This window comes from Vulpes lagopus, chromosome 2 (assembly GCF_018345385.1).
Source record: "Vulpes lagopus strain Blue_001 chromosome 2, ASM1834538v1, whole genome shotgun sequence".
NCBI lineage: Eukaryota > Metazoa > Chordata > Mammalia > Carnivora > Canidae > Vulpes > Vulpes lagopus.
The window spans coordinates 40,942,500-40,963,359 of NC_054825.1; the positions used below are offsets into that span (position 1 = coordinate 40,942,500).

Here is a 20,860-nt window from a genome sequence, read left to right on the forward strand (position 1 = left end):
AGATAGTAGACCCTCTGTCAGACTACTGAGGTTGCTGAGCACCTAATGTAAGACAAAGTCCTTACCCCACCATGACCTGTCCTGGACATGTATTATGGAAAATAAACATTGGTTGTGTTAAGCTACTAAGAATTCAGGGTTTATCTGTTACCTTGGCAAAGCCTAGTTGTAACACTGTGATTTATAATAAGAAATACATATTTGGGGATCCCTGGGTGGCGCAGCGGTTTGGAGCCTGCCTTTGGCCCAGGGCGCGATCCTGGAGACCCGGGATCGAGTCCCACGTCAGGCTCCCGGTGCATGGGGCCTGCTTCTCCCTCTGCCTGTGTCTCTGCCTCTCTCTCTCTCTCTCTCTGACTATAATAAATAAAAAAATTTTTAAAAAAAGAAATACATATTTGGTCTTTGGCCTAATTACTGGCAGAGAGTTCTTAAAACTCTTAGAATTACCTAAGAGATAAGAGCAATAAGGAGAAAGGAGAGCCTTTTGTTTTTCATAAGAAGTGCATTTTGGGGGCATCTGTATGGCTCAGTTGAGCATGGACTCATGATTTTGGCTTAGGTCATGATCTCAGGGGTCATGAGACTAAGCTCCAGGTGTCTGGCTCCATGCCCAGCATGCTTAAGCATGCTTAAGATTCTCTCTCTCTTTCTCTCCCTCTGTTCCCCTCCCTTCCACTCGTGCTTTTTCTTAAAAAAATAAAAATTAAAAAAAAAGTGCCTTTCAATCATACCTAAGTTTAAGTTAATGAGGTGACTTTGGAAAGTTCCAGAGGATGGGAGCTGGTTGTCAGGGGAAACAATAAAGTAATTAGAGGGTTGGAACTTTCAGCATTTCCCACCCCAAACCTCCAGGGAGGGAAGAGGACTAAAGATGGAGTTCAATCATCAAAGGCCAATGATTTAATCAAACTTGGCATGTAATGAAGTCTCCATAAAAAAACAAAAGGACTGGTAAGGAGAATTTGTGAACATGAGGAATTGCATCCAAAAAGGGCATGGAAACTGTTACTCTTCCCATATACCTTGCCCAATACATCTATCCATCTGGCTATTTCTGAGCTATGTCTTTTGTAATAAACTGGCAATCCAGTAAGTAAAACCTCTTGTTGAGTTCTGTGAGCCACTATAGCAAATTAATTGAGCCTGAGGAGGGAGGGACCTCTGAATTATAGCCAGGAAGTCAGAACCACAGGTAACCTGAATTTGTGACTGGCATTTAAACAGCCAAGCACTTGTAGGACTGATCCCTTTAACCTGTTGGATCTGATAATATCAAGATTTAGTTGAATTACAAGATACCCAGCTGGTGTCCAGATAATCTGAGACTTGTTTGGTGTGGGAAAAGCTACTACATATTTGGTGTCAGATATAATAATTTAAGAGTAAAGGAGACATACAGAAATGTTTTTCCTTTATATTAGTCTATCCTAACACTGAAATTAGTGCCAGAAGTGAGGTGTTATAATTTTAAACACAGGATCACAGCTTATCAGTATGAGCAGCGGGTAGCAGAGAATATCAGAGGTTGGAAAGGTGATCCAGGTTATACAACAGCAATACATTTATCTCATGATACTGCCACTAGCAATAATTTGGAAGGCACTGCACTTGCACAATGAATCTGAAGCTCAAGGTTGACAAATTAAGACCTGTTTTTACAAAGAAAGTTTTATTAGTCCTGCCCATTCAATTACCTACTGTATGAAGCTGCTTCTGTGTTACAGTGGCAGTTAAATAGCTATAAGACAGACTCTGTCACCTCCAAAGCCTAAAATATTACTAAGCCTTTATAGAAAAAGTTTGCTAACCCCTGCTCTACAAGAGATTGGAAAGCAAAACTCAAGTAGTGTGTGTTGGTAGCTACTGGATGCATTTGAAAGAATTGGTCACTTTAAAAACAGAAATGAAAGAGAACCAGAATCTAGAATTTCAGGACCTGTCTCTCTAGAAAAGCTAAACTTTACTTTAAGCCCTTAAAAAAAAAAAAAAAAAAAGGCAAGATTGTCCAGTAAATCTCTCCCTCTTCCAACCCAGTGTATCCATCTTCCTTGACTTCATGATGGGGTTATGTCCCAATAAACCGTCATAAGTTGAAAATGCTTTCATACATCTAACCTACCAAACATCATTGCTTAGGCTAGCCTAAGCTCAGAACACCTACCTGAGCTTATGATTGGGCAAAAATCATCTGATTTTGCCTATTTTATAATAAAGTATTGTAATATCTCATGTAATTTACTGAGTAGCATACTCAAAGTGAAAATCAGAATGACTGTATGGCTATAGAATACTTGTAAGTGTAGCAGTTGTTTACCTCTGTGACTGCATGGCTAAGGGGGAGCTGCAGTTCAGTGCTGCTGCCCAGCCATCACAAGAGAGTTGTCTTACCACATACTGCTAACCCAGGAAAAGATCAAAATCAAAGTATGGTTTCTAATGAATGTATATCACTTCTCACACCATTGTAAAGTTGAAAAGTTCGGTTGAACTTTAAGTAGGGGACTATCTGTACTCCTGTATCTTATTAATGAGCCTTGACAGATGACTTGTTTAGGCAATGAAATGTGAGGGAATATGATGTTCTACAAATCTGAAAAGAAGTTTTAAATATGCTTGATTTAGTTTGGCTCTTGCTCCTCTCTTTCGCCAAAAGAAAAGGATGTGCCCCTGGGAGGCATTCCTTCAGCCTGGATGCTGAAACCTGAACCTGAACATATTCTGAATCTGACCCCATGATCTGGAGCAGTGCCACACAACCAACCTGTAGATGCCTGAGCAAGCAATAAATGCAGATTAAGCCACCAATACCTTGGATTATTTTTTTCATGCATCATTCCCACATAATACTTCTGAAAACCCTTGAAGGAAAGAGATGTAAATTCTTTTGGTTGATGAAAATGCCTTAGACTTGCCAACAGAAGCCTGAGAGTTTAAAAGTAGACATTAAGCCGAAGAATATAAAGCCAGTGACTAACAAATGTGCTCTGAAAAAGAACTGTAATTAAAAAGAAGTCTCCAAAGTTTCTGAGAGAGCTATACTATAAAGAAACTCCATTAGTTGTGACTTTTCTAGCCTAAAAACAGTGATTCTCAATTCAGGGCAATTTTGGCCCCAGGGGATAGTTGGCAGTGTTTGGAGATATTTTTGGTTGTCACAATTAGGGAATACTGGTGGCATCTACTGGGTAGAGGCCAGGAATGTGCTCAACATTCTACAACGTACAGAACAGATCCTCAAAACAAAGAATTGTTCATCCAAAACATCAACAGTGTCCAGGTTGAGAAGGACTGCCTTAAAATTGACAGTTGGGCCCCCCATCTTTGATAGGAAGCTGAGAAAGCTGAGTAGCCCCCAAGAAGAACACATTTTCCAATAAGCACTTCAAATATATTCAAAAGGATAGTAGAATAAAAAATAGTAGAATTAAAGATTCTTCACAGAAAACCACTAAGAACAGTGAACAGACCATTCCTTGCAGAAATGAGATTCAGGGGCTAAACAAGGAATATTCCCCATCCCCAAGGGAGGCTACACTCACAGCATCTGCCAACAGAATTAATTTCTTTCTTTCTCAATAATTTTAAAGATTTATTTGAGAGAGAGAAAGGAAGAAAGAGCAAGCAAGCAAGCGTGGGGTGGGGTATAGTCTTAAGCAGACTCCATGCCCAGCATGAAGCACAACATAGGGACTAATCTCATGATGCTGAGATCATGACCTGAGCTGAAACCAGAGTCAGATATTTAACTGACTGCGCCATCCAGCTACCCTGGCTCAAGAGAATTTCAAATTACAAATAACCAATAACTAAACTTTTCAATTTCCCAAATAGGACTGTTTACAGGATCTGACATAGAGATTACCATGTATCAGTTGGGAAATAAATGCCTTGATAGACTAGGACTTTAGGTTATCTACCCTAAGCAGGGGGTGAGTGTACTAGGTGTGGAACAAAGGGAGCAAAGAAGTGTTTGATAACCAGAAGGGTAGACTGTGGCAGAGACTAACGTTCACCACCATTTTGAAGTCTGCCTCTCTACATTTCCCTGTCCGTTATAATAGGACATGAAGAACATTAAGACCTGTTCTGCCAACAGGCTTCAGAGCATTAATGACGTGTGTCACTTCCAAGCCAAAGCATAGAAGAGCCAGGACACACCACCAGGTTTTCTCTTCTCTTGACCCGCAACTATGCAAATGGTAGAACCACATTCAGCTTGGGTCTCTGAGTGACTATCTGGAACCCCATTCCCTACCCTGACTTGTACTGAAACCCTAAGGGATGAAGTTCAGGTTATTTTACCAAGAAAACGATTTTACACCAGCAGAGGTATTAGGCTGGGGTGAAGGGTTTAGAAATTAACTAGTAGTAGAGCAGAGAGATGAGTATCATTTGTGGCCTCAAGACCAGCTACAGGAGTAGGTGCTGTAGTTTATCCCATTAAACTCCTTTTAAGTTCCTTGTTACTCAAGGAGTAAACATCAAATAAAATCCTGGAGGAAGAGTTTCCAGAACTTACATGATGAAGGAAGTGAGAACAAGTGGCACCAGAGGTCCTATAGTGGGTCCCTGGTTCAGGATCCCTTCCAGCTGCTAGCAGTGTTGGTGCTGAGTTTTCAGCAAATCTCTCTCCAGGAATTGCCTTCAGCCACAGAAAGCCACCTTTTCCAACGTCATGCTGCTCCCCAAAGCACAAATCCAGTTGTCACCAGGTGAATCCCCTGGAGTGATTGCACCCATTTCAATTCCTCCCTCTGTCCAGTTTTACTTCCTTTACTCCCTTAAAGATGTTGATCCTGAGAAGACTCCCCAACAAACTTCTTACATGTATATCCCCACCCTAGGTACTGTTTCCCAGAGAGCCTGACCTAAGATAAAGGCATATTCTTCTCCACAGGAAACAGATCATTTGAGCTAATTATTAGTTCAAATTAATTATGTAAGTTTTCTATAACTGTACTGTATTTTTACAACTTATCTAGCCAACTAAGGGAGTATGTTAAAATATCCCATTACTATTGTGTTTGTAGAATTCTTTTATTTTCCACAGTTTAAGTTTTGTGTATTGTAATTTATTCACTACATGTATAAAGTTCTTGACAGTTACTTATCCAAATAGGTGGATTATACCCTTTTTCCTCACAAAATTATTGAGATATTTTCTCCCTGGCCCCACCGTATTCAATTCATCTGATTAAACAGAGTTATCCTTGTTCTCATGTTTTGTTTTCCCACTACATCTTTGCCAATACTTTTGCTTTCATCCTTTGGAAGCTAGCTACAATTGTTTGTATTACTAAAAATACATAGTAGTTGTCAGTGGCTCTGTGTGTCAAAATCTGACCTTTGTTCATTAAGAGGTTAATCCCTTTACTCATTCTGTTATATATTGGTCTTCTATAATGTTCCTCTTTTATGTTTCTTGCTATTTCTTTTGTTTCTTATCTTCCATCATGTAGTTTATGGTTTCTGTTTTACCCATTGATCTGAAGACTTTCTATATGGAAGAATTAACTTCCATGGTGGCAGATTACTGTCCTGGTCCACAGGGCAAAAGAAAAAAACAAAAATAAAACCTACAAGTTTAACTCATTTGCCTCACACAATATATGAATATGGGATGAGGAAGATAATATACTCTCCCGTGTTAAATGATTTCTCTTATGTTGCCTAAAGATGGCATTAGATATAACATTATAGCAGCTGCATATGCAATATACAAAGCAATTCAGTTAGAATGATAGAACTAAGAATAAGCCTAAATGTCTCACAGACATAATTGTCTTAAAATAGTTAATTTGAACACAAATCTATATATTCATTTTGAGTTAGGTTATTTGACACAAGGTAGTTCAAAGATATAATTTCACTGAATTGAAAACTTTTCAAGAAATTTCTCTCAAATTAGATGCTACACTTTTCAAAGAACAAGCTAGAATTACAACTAAAAGGCAAAAACACATGTTCACACAAAAACTTGCACACACATTTATGTTTATCATTGCTCATGATATCCAAAAAATGGTTAATGGTTAACCCAAATGTCCCTCAAGTGATGAATGGATAAACAAAATATAGTATACAACCATAGTGTGAACTATTATTTGGCCAAAAAAAAAAAAAAAGAAGAAGAAGAAGAGAAGAGAAAAAAGAAACAAAGTACTGATACATGGTAAATAGATGAACTTTGAGAACATTATGTTAGGGAAAAGAAATTATAGACACAAGAGATCACATCATATATATAGCTCCACTTATATGAAATATTCAGAACAGGCAAGTATATGGAGATAGAATGTAGGTTAGTAGTTGTGGAGGGCTGGGGGAATGACAGGAATTGAAGGCTAACAAGTAGAGGATTTCTTTAAGAAGGGTGAAAATGTTCTAAAAATATTTGGTGGTGACGACTGTACAACCTTTGAATATAATTATACACTTTATAAACTGTATGGTATGTGAATTATATGTCACTAAAACAGTTAAAACACAGAATACAGAAATATAAACTATTTCTGAATATGAGAAACATAACTCTGATGAGCACCCACTTTTATTTTTTAAAATATTTTATTTACTTATTTGACAGAACAAGAGAGAAAGAGTGAGCACAAGCAGAGGGAGTGGCATGCAGAGGCTGAGGGAGAAGCAGGCTCCCTGCTGAGCAGGGAGCCCATTGTGGGGCTCAATCCCAGGACCCTGGGATCATGACCCCAGAGGAGGACAGATGCCCAACCTACTGAGCCACCCAGGCACCCCTGAATATTCAATTTTATAAAATTGGTAATGATAGGATATTTTATATACCACTTCATTTCAGAGCAAAACTAAGCTTATACTACTCCATATAAATCAGTGATTTATAAATATGATTAAAGGCAGTGATGTTAGCAAAATAGAAGAGTAGATAGCTTCACAGAAACACCAAAAAGCAGAACAAAATGGATCAGAATAAACTTTTTCAGAAATCTGGAAAATAATCAAATGTTCACAACAACCAAGTAAATACAGAATCAAGAAAAAAGTAACTTAAAACAACAGGAAAGTTATGTGGTGTTTTTACTAGCCCTTGTCTCACTCATCTTCCTGGCTGGGTAGGAGGGTCTTGCAGAAAGCAGCCTGCATTCTCACTGTGGGACTCTGGTCTTGGGCTAGACAGGGGGCATTTCTCAAACACACTGCAAAGCAAATGAATTCTGCCATTCTGCTTGTGACAAAATATTAATGTTGAAAACAAGACGCAGCACACCATCAAGTATACAACATATGCATAATGGAAGTCCCAAATAAGGGGAAAAAGAAAAGGGGCAGAAAAAATAATGACTGTAAACTTCCAAATTTAATGAAAGACACATTCAAGCTGCTCAATGAATTCCAAGGATAAAAGCAGAGATCTGCACTGAGACATATTATAATCAAACTGTTGAAAACCAAAGACAAAAAGAGAATCTTAAGAATCTAGAAAAGCAACCTGTCATTTATAAGAGATCCTTAATGACATTAACAATTGGTATCTCAAAAGAAATCATACAGGCCAAAAGGCAGTATAAAGATACATTTAAACTGCTGAAAGAAAAAAAAAAAATCCAAACAAAAACTCTACATCTAGCAAATTACCCTTCAAAAGTGAAGGTGATATTTAAGACACTCTGAGACAAATCAAAGCTATGGGAATTTATTGGTGGTTATAACTGCCCTATAAAGTAGTCCTTCAGGTAGAAATAAAAAGACACTAAACAGTAAACTGAAGCTGTAGGAAGAAATAACACTAGTAAAGGTAATAATTGCGTGGGTAAACACAAGGGTCAGTATTACTGTGTTTTGGGCTCCTAATTTCTATTTTTTTTCTCAATACAATTTAAAAGACAAATGTATTAAATAATTACATTATCTATCTTATTGGGCACACAGTGCATAAATATGTAATTTGTGACAACTATAACATAATGGGGGAAGAATAGATTGTATAGAGTCATAGAGTTTTTGTGTACTATTGAAGATAAGGTGGTAATAATTCAAAATAGATTCTGTTGTAAACTGAAGAGATTAATTGCAATCCCAATGGTTACCTTCAAGAAAATGAGTGAAAAATATACAGAAAAAGAAATGTGGAAAGAATCAAATGGCACACTGCACAAGAAGCAATTAAACACATTCAAAAAAGCAATGGAGGGACTAAGGAACACAGATATGATATATCAGAAAACAAATAGCATGATGGCAGAAGTAAATTCTTCCTTATCAATAACTGCCTGAATGTAGATAGCTAGAGAATAGTAGAAGGGATAAAACAAACATGATCCTATTAGAAACTCTACAAAACTCACTTTAGATTCAAAGGGACAAATTGAAAGAACGGAAAAAGATATTTCAAGCCAATAGAAACCAAAAGAGAGGTGGGATAGAAAACCTAATATTAGACAAAATAAAGAGTATTGGTCAAAAACTGCTACAAGGGGAACCATCTGGCTGGCTCAGGGAGAAGAGCTTGTGACTCTTCATCCCTGGGTCGTGAGTTCAAGTCCCACACTGTGTGTAGAGATTACTTAAAACTTAAAAAAAAATGGGGCAAAGGAGAACAATAAATATTAATAAGAAGATCAATCCATCAAGAAGATCTAGCAACTGGGGCACCTGGGTGGTTCAGTCAGCTAAGTGTATGCCGGCAGCTCATGTCATGATCAAGTCCCACGTCAGGCTCCCTATTCAGCAGAGTCTACTTCTCCCTCTGATCCTCTTCCCTGCTCATTTTCTCCCTCCCTCTCTCAAATTAAAAAATAAATAAAATCTTAAAAAAAAAAAGAAGATATAGCAACTATAAACAACAAAGCCCCAAAATACAAGAAGACAAAACCAAAGGGAGAAACCATTATACAGTAATAGTTAAAGACATCTATACCTCACTTTCATTAAGGGACAAAGCAACTAAACAGAAGATCAGTAAGGAAATAAGGAATGTGGACAACACTATAAACCAACTAGATGTAACAGACAGATACAGAATACTCCCTCCAAAAACAGAATACATATTTTTCTCAAGTGCATATGGAATATTCTTCAAAATAGACCACATGTTAGGAGAAAGAACAATCTCAATAAATTTTAAAAGACAGAAATCATACAATATATCTTCTCTGATCACAATGGAAGGAAGCTACAAATCTACAAAGAAGCTACAAAGAAAAAAGGAAAACTGGAAAATCCACAAATTTGTGGAAATTAAACAGCATACTATCAAACAACCAATGGGGCAAAGAACAATTCACAAGGAAAATGAAAAGATACTTTGAGTGAAAATGAAATCACAACATACAAAAATTTAGGGAATACAGAAAAAGCAGAACTCAGAGGGCAATTTCACAGCTGTGGTTAAACTGCTGAGTGTGTTATTTTGTTATGCTGGCCCAAGGAGGCTAAGACAACCTAAGCAAATGGAAAGACATTCATCCGGTGTCTGTGAATTGGAATAATAAATATAGTTAAGAAGACAAAACCAAGCAATCTACAGATTCAATGAATGAGATCTTTATTAAAATTCCAATGGCCTTTCTGCAGAAATGGAAAAGCTGATACTCAAATCCACATGGAGTCTCAGGGACCTGAATAGTCAAAACAATATTTAAAAAGAAGAATAAAGTTAGAGGGCTCACATTCTCCCATTTTCCAAACTTACTACAAAGCTACAGTATTATCTATTTTTCTTTGGTTGATTGTGCTTTTTGGTACCCCCTGTAAGAATTCCTTGTTAAATCATTAATACAAATCCTTGTATTTACCCTTATATTTTAAGAGTTTTATAGTTTTAACACTTATGTTTAGGTCATTGACCCATTTTGAGTTAATTTTCGTGTACGATGTGAAGGAAGAGTCCAAATTCAATCTTCTGATTGTGGAAACCCAGCCCCATGTTTTAAAACACTTATTTTTTCCCATTTGAATGATCTTTGGCACCCTTGCTGAAAATCAGTTGGCCACAGACAATGTGATTTTATTTCTGGACTCTTAGTTCTATTCCATTGGTCTATGCCTCTGTTCTTAGAGTAGTTCCACATAATTCTGATACTTTGATTTCATGAAAATAAAAAACTTTTGTACATCAAAAGATATCAAGAAAGTGAAAATATATAAAGTGGGAGAAAATATTTACAAATCACTTATCTGAAAAGGGTCTAGTAACTGGTATCCAGAGAAAGAACTTATAACTCAACAATGAAAAGACAAACAACACCATTAGGACAATGGGCAAAGGGCTTGAACGGACACTTCTCTCAAGAAGATATACAAATGACCAACAGGCATATGAAAACATTCAAGATCTTTAGTCATTAGGGATATGCAAATCACACGGAGATACCACTTTGTACTCATTAGGATCGTTAAAATAAAAGTATTAACAAAGATGTGGCAAAATCAGAACCTTCACACGTTGCTGCTAGGAATGTAAAATGATATAGGCCACTGTTAAGAGTTTGGTAGTTCTTCTAAAAGTTAAATATACAATTACCATAGGACCCAATCCTAGGAAGATACCCAAAAGAATTCAAAATAGAAACTCAGACAAATACTTGTACATGACTGTTCACAGCAGCACTATTTGCAAACACTAAAAATTAGGAATGAACTATTGATACATGCAACTTGAATGCGATTGACAACACAATGCTAAGTTAAAAAAACTAAACACACAAGGGTACATTTATATGATTCCATTTATATGAAATATCCATAAGAGATAAATCCATAGACACAGAAAGCAGACTGGTAAGGCCAGGGGCTGGGGACAAAGAGAGATGGCGACTGACTGCTTAATGTGTATAAAGTTTTTTGGGGGCAATGAAAATATTTTGAAATTTTATATCAGTGGTGGTTGTACAATGTTGTGAATGTACAAATGTCAATTGAATTGAACCCTTTAAAAGATGGTTATTTTTATGTTAGGTGAATTCACCTCAATCATTAAAAAAAATATATGATGATAGTTTTTTTCTACTAACCCGATGAATAATTCCAGCAGAGTGAAGGTGCTTGATTCCACACAGCATCTGATAGAGAAGGTAGGACATTCTTTCATGATCTAGTTCCATCTGAATCACTTGGCAAAGATTTGCGTCCATGAGCTCCATGACTATGTAACTTCATGGATGAAAAAAGATGACAGCTAAAGTGTACAGCAATAATATAAGAATAATGTATCAACATAAAATTTTAATTATCACACTTACACATCTTGAAATTCTTCTAGGGATTTCTGTGGTGTGAAAACATTCAAAAGGCCAATTATCTGTGGCAAAAGCAAAGAGACAGAAAAATTAGACACCGCTGCTGCTAATACTTTCATTTAAGAACTGCAAATACATGGGTTAAAAAATTCTTCCATCAGTATAAGAATTTTAAAATCTTATGTTCTTAAACCCAAGTAATCCCTTTTATTTTACATATTAAAACTCTATGGCCAGGGATTCGGCCAGAGATTAGGATTAGGGAGGGAACCAAAGTACACAGGATCTTGTGTGTGTGTGTGTGTGTGTGTGTGTGTGTGTGTGTGTGAAAATACTCTGAATGATACTATAATGGAAGGTATTATGTCATTACACATTTGTCCAAACCCAATGAATGTACAACACCAAGAGTGAACCCTAATGTAAACTATGGCCTTTGAGCAATAAGGATGTGTCAACTGATTATAGTAAATGTATCAGTCAGTGGGGGATACTGATAATGAGGGAGGCTATGCATGTATGGGGGCAGAGGGTATATGGAAGATCTCTGTATCTTCCTCATTTTTGCTGTGAACCTAAAAATGCTCTTTAAAAAGCCTTAAAAAAACGATCGAGAAGAGTTCCACATATCCATTCCATTTATAAATACTCAACATCAAGGACCTATATTATACAATCCTCTACATAACTTGTAAGCAATTTTTAAATACCTTACACCAGCTCTTATCTAACTTAATACCTGTACATAATCCCAGCCCTCCCTGCCACATCCTGTTTTTCATAATACTGAACTTTCCCAATTTTCCACATTTCCAGTCTATTCATTGGTTCATCCAGAGGCATGCCCTCTTTGCCACCATTTTGTCTTTAATCCTTTTCTTTTCTTTGCCTGTACCCTTTCCCTAGACAATACATGTTTTTTTTTTTCTCTAAACATCTCCATGTGGATAATTTCCAAATATACATTAAAAGTCCTTGCTTAGTTTATAAGTCTCAAATATATATTGCCAGTTCACATTAAAGTCTCACAAATAATATAAAATTGAACTCATTATCATTCCTACCCAAACCCTTTACTTTTCCAGAGTGCCTTACCTTTTACAATAGAAAGCTCAGTGATTTTTGACTCCTTTTTCAGTATTAGCACCATAAATAAATGTTGAAAAGAAAAACTATCCTATTCTACTGCCAGTTGAACTTCAACTTCCTCTCATTCCCTGTGCTACTAGATAGAGTATTCTAACATCTCATCTATACTGTTCATGCTATAATTATTTCTAACATTAAAGTTCCCTAACAATGGTTTTCTGAAAATCTAGCTACCACTTTACTGTCTAAAATATGGTAAAGACTTGATCATATTATCAACCTCTTCAAAAACTTAATGCCAGCAAAAAAATTCCAAAACTCCCTTGCAATACATTCAAAGCCATCAAAGGACAGAACATCAACCCACTTCATCTCCTGCTAAGCTCTCTATTAAACTCGATATTTTAGCCATACTAAATAAGTTTGAACAATGTTATTTTTAAAAATTCTCAATATTTTAAAATACATTCTTCCTTGTACTTGTCATATTTACCTACTGAATTCAGTTAACTTTCAAAATTGATGTCTTTTGTAGAGTCTGATAACCTCTAGGCCTTGACAGGTTGCTGAATATTAACTTTACTTCATCCCCATGATATTTTATTTGTTACTATGCATTTAACATACTGTTGCATAGTCTCATTTTCACAAAAGCCTCATGCCAGTAACACCAGGAATCCTGTCAGAAAGAATTATTCCCTTTTTCAGCCCTGGCACCATAGGGAGATACTTCACACACATTTTTAAAACATTTGTTGACAATTATATTTAGGAATGGGAAAGTTTTTCTAGACAAACTTCATGAGAGCAGAATCTAGGTCATTCATAATAAAGCATAAAGCTTTAAAAAAAAAGCATAAAGCTTTGCTTATAGAAGGTATTCAAATATGTGTTCAGTGAATAAACTGAGAAAAATAATATCCAGATCAGAAAAGGTCAAACAAATTTAAGATAAAGAAAGTGATCATAAGAATGCATCTAGGGATCCCTGGGTGGCGCAGCGGTTTGGCGCCTGCCTTTGGCCCAGGGCGCGATCCTGGAGACCCGGGATTGAATCCCACGTCAGGCTCCCGGTGCATGGAGCCTGCTTCTCCCTCTGCCTGTGTCTCTGCCTCTCTCTCTCTCTCTCTCTCTGTATGACTATTATAAATAAATAATAAAAAAATAAATAAAAAAAAATAAAAAAAAAAAAGAATGCATCTAGTTGCTCTAAATGACTAATTTCTGGTTCCCAACTAGATGAACATCACATCTAGAGACTTGGAGAAATACTTAAAACTCTTCTTATCTGAGAAACCCTATAGAAGGTAAGTGCTAAAGATGAAAAGCATATAAAGACAAGAGATTAGTGGTTGCTTAGAGCCAAGGGGGAGGAGGGGTGGGAAATAGGAAAATGAGAACTAAACAATACAGAGATTCTGAGGTGATGAAAATGTTCTAGAAAATGTTCTAGTCACATACACCAGTGAGTACATTAAAAGCCACTGAATTGTCACACACTGAATGAATAAACTGTAAAATATCTGAATCATATCTCAATAAAGCAGTTATAAAATAAAAGATTAAGACAGCTGTCTTATCTTTCAAAAAGGAAAATAAAGGAAATTATATCAATCATAGACTGGACAGCAAAACAAAAGTCAAGAACTGATTAAGTGGGTGGTATGTAGTAAGTACTCTGAAAGAAGTAACACTTACTAGGAGCAGGTAAAAATTCACTGAGAAACTGTACTTCCTTCTGTGAATAAAACAACAACAAAGAATAGCAGCAGTAGATCAGAAATGTGACCAAATAAGTATATGAAGATTTCAAAAAGGCATTTTTGAAAATGTCTCAAGTCATAATATCCATGTGAATAAGATGAATTCAGGAGAGATGGGCAGAGATCATTTTTACAGTATACTCAAGGGTCACTAATGAACTAATCCAGCTATTATGAAGGTATCCTGAGCAAAACTGGGAAATGAAGCCAGCAAGTGAAAAGTCAGAACAAAGGAAAAAGCAATCCCCAATAGTCTGGGAAAAGGAACCAGATTTCACATCTGAAATTCTGGGGAGCAATAGAAAGTACTACACTTTATCTCCAAAATCAAAAGATTAAAAAGAAAGTAAAAGATGGAAGGCACCTAGCTGGCTCAGTCAGTGCAGACTGTGACTCTTGATTTGGTGGTTGTAAATTTGAGCCCCAGGCTGGGTGTAGAGATTACTTAAAAACAAAATCTTTTTAAAAAGTGAAAGACGGGAAAGATGTGATCTATTAGCAGGCCTGTGACAAAGAATAACTTGGTATAAGACAATGTGAATCAAATGGTTATCTGATTTCTAAACAGGATTATAATAAGCCCATAGTTAAGAGGAGATGACATGCTTCAGTTCCTCTTGGAGGAGTCAAATATGAAGTACTGTGTCCTAGGTGACACATCAAAGTACATTCAGAGATACGTGACCAAGTTAAAAAACAAACTCAAAAGCATTTATGAAAATAGTAGGAAGTGCACAACAATATGAATTTATCTAGTATCACTGAAGTGTATGGCTAAGAGAGTGAGTTTTATGTGTATTTTACTACAATAAAAAAAGAAAAAAGTAGGAAAAAACAGAGATGTTTAGACCAATGAAGAGATGATCTGTGAAGAACATGAAACTGCTGAAAAGGCAAGACATAACAAAAACATCCATCCATTGGAGTGTAAAATTTCCTTTATCATTCCTGGTTTCCCTATACTGTTGACCCTTGAACACCATAGGTTCAAATTGTGTGGGTTTATTTATATATGGATTTTTTTTATATAAATACAGTACATTGTAAGAATTTTCCTTATGGGGATCCCTGGGTGGCGCAGCGGTTTGGCGCCTGCCTTTGGCCCAGGGCGCGATCCTGGAGACCCGGGATCGAATCCCACATCAGGCTCCCGGTGCATGGAGCCTGCTTCTCCCTCTGCCTGTGTCTCTGCCTCTCTCTCTCTCTCTCTCTGACTATCATAAATAAATAAAAATTTTTAAAAAAATTATAAAAAAAAAGAATTTTCCTTATGATTTTAGTAACATTTTGTTTTCTCTAACTTACTGTACTGTAAGAATATAATACATGTAACTTACAGAATATGTATTAATCGACTATGTTATCAGTAAGGCTTCTGGTCAACAGGAGGCTATCAGTCATTAAATTTGAGGTTGTCAAAAGTTATATGCATATTTCAGCTACACAGGCAGTCAACATCCCTAACTCTCATATTGTTCAAAGGTCAACTGTGTTTAGTTTTACATTCATTGTCTGAACAAATATGTTTTCAGCATCTACTCTAATATCAATACTCTTATAGGTGCCAAGGGTACTGTCTGCATGGATCTTGCCATTCCTACCAGAGGGTTAACTATGTTAAACAAGCTTCCCATGCCTTCCATTTAGTCGATGGAACCATCTATTTTTTTTTTTTTTACAGTCACACAGGTTCAGGAAGTAGGAGTCACTAGCTATGCCCCCACCACAAAACTAAGGCAGTATCACCACTATTATCACCATGAAATGGGCTACAAGGAGGGATGAGCAGCTCCATCTGAGGGCAGAAGGCCACCAGCAAAACCCTGACAAGCAACATGGCTGGTTCCCATCTAGAACAAGAATGGCTGACACAACTTCCCTGTCACAGACTTTAATCTGTATCTCTTCTTAAATGCTGTTCTTTCTCTCTGGGAGGCCCTTTTCCTTCAACAATTCAATTTTTACCCCATTTTTAAGAATTATAGTCTATAGCCACCTTTTCCTAAAAGCCTTCCCATTTTATGAAAGCTCATGCAATCCTCTCTCTCCTGAAATCTGAGGACTTACTTTTTATACACCACAAGTTGACAATCAAACTTCTACTGCTTTGTCATATTTGATATTTCACTATGTATTTGTCTTAAAAATAACATGTATGTTCCCCCAAATAAGGAGCCTCACAATTAACTTCCATGAATTTTTCCCCTCAGTGACTAATCTAGTAACTCTAGCACACACAGGCTTGCATAGTTAGCTCTCAAAATGTGGTAAACTGTGTTATCTGCAATTAGAAGCACTGAGCTTGTATTTTATAGGTTCCTTTGGACAAACACAAGACATCTCCAGTCAGATGCTTTCAGTTTAGTACTTCATAAAACCGTCCCCTTTTCAATTCACTTCTAGTTTTTTCCCCTCAGCTGAGAGAAATCATTCCATGAAAATAATCACAAAAATATGCTTAAAATAAGTTTTAAAAAGTTTATTTCTCCTCAAAATGAGTGAAAGTCATATGTTTAAGTTGTTATAATCATCAGGAAAAAGAATTAGGAATGTTTTCTAATTTCATTTAAATATTTTTTGAAGTTTTTGCTAAACTGCTTTATAAAATCACTATCTTCGGGATCCCTGGGTGGCGCAGCAGTTTAGCGCCTGCCTTTGGCCCAGGGCGCGATCCTGGAGACCCGGGATCAAATCCCACGTGGGGCTCCCGGTGCATGGAGCCTGCTTCTCCCTCTGCCTATGTCTCTGCCTCTCTCTCTCTCTCTCTCTCTCTCTCTCTGTGACTATCATAAATAAATAAAAATTAAAAAAAAAATAAATAAAATCACTATCTTCAACCTAAATTGACCAGTTGAGTATAAGTATCACTTAAAAAAGTGGGAGTGGAGTAGGGAGAAATGATTTGAATTTTATATCAAATATTATTAAATAAAATTCCAGTGTCAAAGTAAATGAAAACAATTTCATCTCTGTGCTAAGGCTACAGTTTTCTAAAATGTCAGCCTGACAGAAAACACAAAGCAGAAGACGAGATCAAGCCTAAATAAAGTTCTTCGAAAACACCTACCTCTTTTAAAACTCCTTTTGCAAATTAAATATCAGAAAATTTGTATACAATCTAAATTTCAGAAGCTGTTTTTCTTTTGATGTAACTCAATAAAGTTGAGAAAAAATTTACCCTATAGCTATATATCCCAATAATGTTCCAATCTAGAATAATTTATAGCATCTCAATATTTTTGAAGTATTTGCTATGTATTCCTGAACAAATCCTGATATAATCTATACCTAAAACATTTTCTAAAACATTCACTTACATTTTTGTGATTAACACATTTCATAAGAACTAGCTCTCTGTAAGCCCGTTTAGCATGAGTCTGATTCTGAAATGGCCGGCTTAGCTTCTTGATTGCAACATTTCTTTCAAGAATGGCATCATAAGCTGCACTGTAACAAGAAATTCAAAAACAAACAAAAATTTTAAATCTGCAAAACTGAATTTATGAAACATTCATGCAGATTCCTTAACTTTCTCCAAGATAGAATGCAACTGTGTCAATTTCCAGTCTTTGATATTCAACATGTTTCTTGAACACCTATTATAGCATATTCTAACACTGTATAAAATATTCTAACATGTATAGCATTAACTGTTTCTTAAAATGCTATTATATGCAAAGAAACAATGGATTGTGAAGACAGAGACTGCTTGTTTGTTGGGTGTCCTCCAAATTCCACCTAGCATACAATTAGCACTCAATGCACAAATGTTTAATGAGTATTCAGGTCTAATAGATAGCTTTAAGCCTATCCTAAAGAATCCTAAAGAATACATGTGGTCATAAATTCTACCCAAGATACTTTCTGAAGAATTCTACATAAGCAGATCATTTCCATCTTCCTTGGGCACAACAAAATGAATACAGAGAGAGGAAAGAATACATATATAAGAATACATATATGCATATATAAAGGTATGCAAAAGATTATTTTACAATATAAAAGTATTTAAACTTTGTTTTGGGAGGAATTAAAAAATCAAGTTTACAAATATAAATGCTAGACTTCAGGACATTACAAGCTGCTTCATTGCTGTTAATGAAACATCTATAATTCTGTGACATATAACATCATCCTCATCCTCCTCTTCATCCAACATCATTACTCTTCATATCTTCTACCATATCCCACTAACAAAACACCATGTTTTGTAAATGAAAGATCAGAGAAAGTAAAGCACAAATAAAGTATCTTAAAATTGTAGAATATTATGACTGAAAGACACTACAAATCATTGAAGTCACTAATTAACTGCCTAAATTAATTACCTGATTGATTTGCCTAAAGTGAGTCAGAAAGTTAAAAACAAAGCTGTGACCAAAAGACTGACGTGAGGTTATCGCTTTTCATACTGGACTACCTAACATACTATAAGACTTCTGTTTATATATTTGGAAAGTTTGATACATTGCTGATTAAAACTATTCTCTAACTGAAAACCTGAGTTTGTTCTCTAGCTATCTCACTATTTCAAATGTAGTGAAGAAATATGTATTAAGAAATTGGTACTCTGCCATAAAGGAACACATCTATGCATAATATATATGCCATAACTATTTCCTATATATGTATGTGTGTGTGTGTGTGTGTGTGTATACACACACACACACACAGATAGTAAAAAAGACATAAATATAACTCTGAGTTAGAAAATGTCGTATTTACAGATATGTTCTCCTCAATTAAAAAAAAAACTTTAGGAGTCATAAAAAATAGAAGTTTTAAAAAAAAATAAATAAAAAAATAAAATAAATAAAAAAATAAAATAAAATAAAAAAAAAATAGAAGTTTTGACTGTTTCAGATCAAGTATGTTTTATTTTTAAGCATTAAATTCATTTTATCTGTTAAACCAAAGTAGTATTGCAAACTCTAAAGGTTCAACAGTATCTGAGAAGGCTGCACTTTGTATCCAAGGAAGTTAGATTTCTAACTGTTGATACTTAAATGTGCACAAATTAGAGACCCCAAACCAGACCTCTATGAATCTTACTATCATTGGGGTCCAAATTAATGCATTTAAAAAACAATTAAGTTATTTAGTTGATTCTGATGGTAAGTAACACAGAGTAGGTTTTTTATTTATTTTTTTAATTATTTATTTTAGAGAAAGACAAAGAGAGTATGCAAACATGCACGGGAAAGGGACAAAGGGAGAGAGAAACTTAAAGCCGACTCCACGCTGAGGGCGGAGCCTGATACAGGGGTCAATCTCACGACCTGGAGATCATGACCTGAGCTGAAACCAAGAGTCAGAGGTTTAACCAATTGTGCCACCCCAGGCACTCCCAGAAAAAAAAAAAACAAAAAACATTTTTTTTAATTTAAATTTATTTTTTTTAATTATTTGAGAGAGAACATAAAAGAGTGTATGCATGTACACACACACAGACGGGGGTTGGGGGGCAGAGGGAGAGAGAGAAGCAGACTCCTCACTGAGCAGGGCTCAATCCCAGGACTCTGAGAGCATGATCTGAGCTGAAGCAGACACTTAACCAACGGAGACACTCAGGCACCCCACAAAAAACATTTTTAAACACTATTAAGAAGTTTATAAATACTATATTCCTTACAACAACCATGTAAATTAGGTGAGAAAACTGGCTTAGAAGTATTAACTTGCCATGAGTCACAAAGTTAATACATTATGAAACTAGAATCTGAACCAAGAGCTGACTTTCAGAATCCTTCCTGTATTGACTGTACCACATTATTTTCTTTAAATTGAATTTGTGGTTGGTTAAATGTGCTTAGTTAAAATGACAACCAGCCAGCTAATACTTTATAAAATTACCCAAATTCTTTAATTTCTGGTATTATAAATTACTTCAAGAGAACAGAAAGAGACTAAATGCTACTGTTTCCATTACAGAAATCTGTTAGATTTTAGTATTTTACCATAATTGGTAATTTTTTTTAAAGTAGGCTACATACCCAGTGTGGAGTCCAACACAGGACTCAAAACTCAGGATTCTGAGCTCAAGACCTGAAGTGAGATCAAGAGTTGGACGCTTAACTGACTGAGTCACTCAGGTACCCCAAATGCTGAATTTTTAAAAAATTAATATATTATCACAGGTAAAGTCTCCTCCCTATCTCTATTTTCAGAGGTAAGCATTATTCTGAGTTTGCTGTTTATTAATGGTTTTTATACTTTCCTACATATGTATGCATCAATAAGCATATGGTCTTATTTTGCATATTTTAATCTCTATATATAAATGGTACAATAATGTATATATATTTTGCATCTTCCTTTTAAACTCAATACTGTATTTCTAAGATTGTTCTTGTTGAAACATCGCTCCAGTTCATTCTAAATGTTGTATAGTACTTCACTACATGAATATATCACATTGCTTTATTCTCATGGACAGACTTGCTGGTATTACCAATTTTTACTACTATAAATGGTATTGCAAAGAATACTCCTATGTTTGTTTCTATGTACATGTGCAAGAGTTATTCTAAACCTGAGAGACCTGCAGGGTCATAAATACTTATGATTTTTAAAAAATAATTCTGAAATAAATTTGGTTCAAGAAGAGGTAATAAAGATATAATTATGTTTGAGTGAGGCTTAGAATTCCTCAAAACACTAGCTTATTATGCTTATTGAGTGATCTAAAAATCATTAGCAGAACTGTCCAAAAAGTGTTCTACCCTTATATTTTATAAAGAATTATGTTGGGGCACTTGGGTGGCTCAGTCAGTCGAGCATCCAACTCTT

General features: G+C 35.7%; 1 protein-coding gene across 8 annotated transcripts in view; it reads right to left on the minus strand.

Moving 5' to 3' along the window:
* MAPK8 (mitogen-activated protein kinase 8) overlaps nucleotides 1-20,860 on the minus strand; it is a 90,973-nt gene that overhangs the window by 20,942 nt on the left and 49,171 nt on the right. For 5 of the 8 annotated variants that reach the window (XM_041740753.1, XM_041740773.1, XM_041740754.1 and 2 more), the window contains 4 exons: nucleotides 17,389-17,518; nucleotides 11,223-11,281; nucleotides 10,995-11,133; nucleotides 4,523-4,681 (listed from right to left, as the gene is read on the minus strand). In XM_041740753.1, coding sequence (XP_041596687.1) covers nucleotides 4,523-4,681; nucleotides 10,995-11,133; nucleotides 11,223-11,281; nucleotides 17,389-17,518 — 487 coding nt within the window. The remainder of the gene's footprint in view (nucleotides 1-4,522; nucleotides 4,682-10,994; nucleotides 11,134-11,222; nucleotides 11,282-17,388; nucleotides 17,519-20,860) is intronic. The other 3 variants (XM_041740792.1, XM_041740801.1, XM_041740810.1) reach the window with 2 other exon arrangements.